This window comes from Egretta garzetta, unplaced genomic scaffold (genome assembly GCF_000687185.1).
Source record: "Egretta garzetta isolate BGI_Z169 unplaced genomic scaffold, ASM68718v1 scaffold119, whole genome shotgun sequence".
NCBI classification, from domain to species: domain Eukaryota; kingdom Metazoa; phylum Chordata; class Aves; order Pelecaniformes; family Ardeidae; genus Egretta; species Egretta garzetta.
Window position 1 is genome coordinate 136010 of NW_009260794.1, and position 3346 is coordinate 139355.

Here is a 3346-nt window from a genome sequence, read left to right on the forward strand (position 1 = left end):
GCACCAGGGAGCCCACAACCAGGCAGCACCTCTCCAGGCAGGCTCGGGGACCCTCACAGCACCCCGCAGCTCACCCGCCTGCCCCCAGCCCTCTGCAGGGAGCTTCAGGAGCCCCTTTCCACAGGATCTCTTTCCCGGGCCCTGAGCCTTCCTGAGCAAGACGCTGTCGCTGCTCTTGCTGGGGCAGAGCCACCCAACGTGTCCCTGCTCAGGCAGCTTGGGCAGCTCCCGCAGCAGGCAGCAGCAGCCCCTGCGGTTCCCCGGGGACAGGCAGTGCTGGGACAAGCCTTGCCCAACCTCAGCGCTGACACTGGCACTGCTGAGACCCCTGGCAGAGCCCACATGTCTCTGCCCCTCTGCACCCCTGGGGATCGGGGACTGGGAGGCTGTGTCCCCAGCAGGGAGCAGAGCCAGGGGGGCCTTTCTGACCCAACAGGGCAAGGCTGGGACTTGTGCTGACCAGAAGCACCAGCAGCAAGGTCAAAGCCCAGACCCTCTCTGCAGCTCAGCCCTCAGCTCTGCTGCTGGGGGCACCTGGGCAGCCCCCACAGGTGTGGGACTGGGGTCTTTGGGGGTCTCTATGGGGCTGGGACAGGGCTGTCTGCAGCCCGAGGGATGGAGCTGAGCCCCACAGCCCTATCCTGGGCCTGTCCTGCAGAAGGACAGAAGAAGACCCCAGCCCTGGCTGTGGCCCCAGGGCCTCAGCCCCCTCCTCGTTGTGGGGGCAGAGATGCCTGACCCTGTTCAGTCCTCAGCTCTCCCACATCAGAGTAATTGGGCTGAGCAGATAAAGCTCTCCAGATCACTCCTGGGGAAGCCAGGGTTTCTCCAGGGAGAAATTCACCTTGGTACTGCCACAGGGTCCCCTGCTTTGGGTGGCCATGGCACACCCAAATGGCAAATGGAGTTCACCCAGTGTTTTCCCAGCACTCACCTGAGCAAATGACACCAGCGTCATTCTCATGGGAGCATGGTGAGGCCCCCAGGGCTGTCATGGGGCACTGTCGCAGGTGGGCTTCAGTCCCCTCACAGTGGAATGAGTCTTTCCAGACAGGTCCAGTTCCTCTCCCAAAATGCCCTCCTCTGGGAATGGACTCAGCAAAGCCACAGTTGAGGTGACGACAGAGAACGTGGGCATCCGAGAGATCCCAGCGGGGGGCACAGAGGGTGCCCCAAGTCCCCAGCACCTCGACCTCCACCCTCCCCTCACATGCTGTGCTGCCATTCACCAGCCTGAACCCTGTGTACTCTGGGGACAGAGAAGGATGAGAGAGAGTGGACTTGTGCTCTCCTTCCCTTGGGAGCTGAAGGAGAGGCCAAAAGGGTGAGAGCCGGCCATTTGAAGGCTGCAGACAACCACATCACCCCTTCTGTCCTCACACCCAGCATAGCACAGGCCCTGCCCTGCTTCCCTTGTCCCCAGCACACCCCTGGTGTCTCACACCCCGCCCGGAGTCCTTACGTGTGCAGGTGACACCGACAGTGTTTGCATGGGTGCAAGGCTGGTCCCTTGGGGATCCCCTAGGGCAGAACATGAGGAAGGATTCATTCCCTGCACACTGCAGCTCTCTGTCCCAGATGGGACCAACCCCTTCTCCAAAGGGAGCTGCCCCATGGATGGACAGGGCTGTGCCACACTGCAACTCCCTGCAGATGATGTTGGCAGCTTTGGGACCCAAGTCTGAGTCACAGACAGTTTTCCGCTGGTCCCCGTCATGGATCTCCACGCGTCCTGAGCAAGGGCTGTCCCCTCCGACCAGCTGGACAAATCCTGGAGAAACCAAAGACCCCTGCAAGTTCCCAGAGCCCTCTGGCAGTGCCCTGACCCCATCCCACCTCATCCCCAAGGAGGCCATCGGCAAAGAGCCCCACAAGCACCCCAGAAGCTCCCAGTGGGTGCCGATGGCAGGAGGCACCACCCAAATGTCCCCAGCCACTCTGAGCCGTTCCCAGGGCTGTGGGTGCCCATGTGAGCAGCTCTCAGTGCCTCTGGCATGGTGGGGCCTGGCCCCTGGCAATGCCAGGCAGGTCCTGCCTGAATGGGAGGAGAAAGATGGGACCCAACAGAGACCAAGAGGCATGGAAGGGGTTTGATCCGAGCCCCAAGCAATAACGGAGGGTGGGCTGAAGGGTGTACGCACCCAGCGTGGGCTCTCACAGGGCTTTCCTCAGAGACTGTGAAACCAGCAAGGGATGTCCCAGCTCAGCACCGCAACCGGCCACACTGGGCCTTGCTCTGGCATCTGCTCATTGCTTCCTGAGGGCACAGTCAGTTCCCTCCCCGCACCCTGGCCCCAAAGGAGGGGAATGGGCTGACCCTTACCTGAACACTTCACTCCAGCATCATGTCTGTGATCACAGTAGTCTATACCCCATCCCCGGTGTCTGCAGTCAGACAGGGCAGACTCGGTGCCATGACAGACAACATAAGCCATCCAAATGGGGCCAGATCCTGGCCCAAAGTATCCGTACCGAGGAGCTTCAAGAGCAAAGCCACAGCCCAGCTGCTTACAAACCACTGCATCATCTTCCATGTCCCAGGAGTCACTACACACGGTCCCCCACTGGCCCTGGTGTTTCACCTCCACTCTCCCAGCACAGGGCCCGCCACCATCCTTCAGCCTCACCTCTGCAGCCCCTTCAAACACCAACACAGGACCGGTCAGGAGCGTGCCCAGCCCTAGCCTGCAGGTCTGGGAGTCAAGTCACAGCACCAGGGTGGGAGCCCTCTCCGCTCTGAGCTGTCCCTGGGGAAGTGTGGGGGTCCGTCCTCTCCCCAGGGGCTGTGCAGGCTGCAGGTGCCACCTCCAGCCCTGCTGGGCCATTTACCTCCCCACAGCCCTTGGCACCTCCTCCCACTCCAAAAGCCCCTGCCCATTCCCACCCACACACCAGGCCCCCAGGCCCTGCTCAGGGCACCGTCTCCTCCCCAGCCAAGAGCACTGTGAAAAGCCCCAGGGCCCCAGGCCCGCAGCTTCCTCTGCCCTGATGCCACCCAAACCCAAACCACCCCCAGGGCTTTCCATGTCCTCAAGGAGCACCAAGAAGATCCCAAGCATCTTCCCAACCCATGTCCCACCCTCCCCCCACGAATCAGCCCCACCTCTCTGCTTGGCTGGGGCCCCCAGCAAGGAGACTTCTTTGCCACCTGTGGGTGCAGACAGCCCGGTCTCCTTCTCTCTGTGGGGCACCAACAGTCTTCGTGGGATTGGGAGGACCCTGGACCCTTGGGCACTGAGCAGCACACAAACCCTCCAGGGCACCCTGGAGATCGGCTCTGCCCTGGCCATTGCTAAGTGCTGCTGTCACCACCTGGGCCACTGCCAGCCTCAGGGGCACCAAACTG

At 62.1% G+C, this 3346-nt stretch overlaps 1 protein-coding gene across 1 annotated transcript in view; it reads right to left on the reverse strand.

Moving 5' to 3' along the window:
• LOC104133346 (scavenger receptor cysteine-rich type 1 protein M130-like) overlaps positions 1 to 3346 on the reverse strand; it is a 17209-nt gene that overhangs the window by 5382 nt on the left and 8481 nt on the right. Inside the window, exons 2-4 of the mRNA XM_035902111.1 lie at positions 2324 to 2685; positions 1463 to 1771; positions 935 to 1240 (exon numbers count right to left, since the gene is read on the reverse strand). Of these exons, the coding sequence (XP_035758004.1) occupies positions 935 to 1240; positions 1463 to 1771; positions 2324 to 2685 (977 nt within the window). The remainder of the gene's footprint in view (positions 1 to 934; positions 1241 to 1462; positions 1772 to 2323; positions 2686 to 3346) is intronic.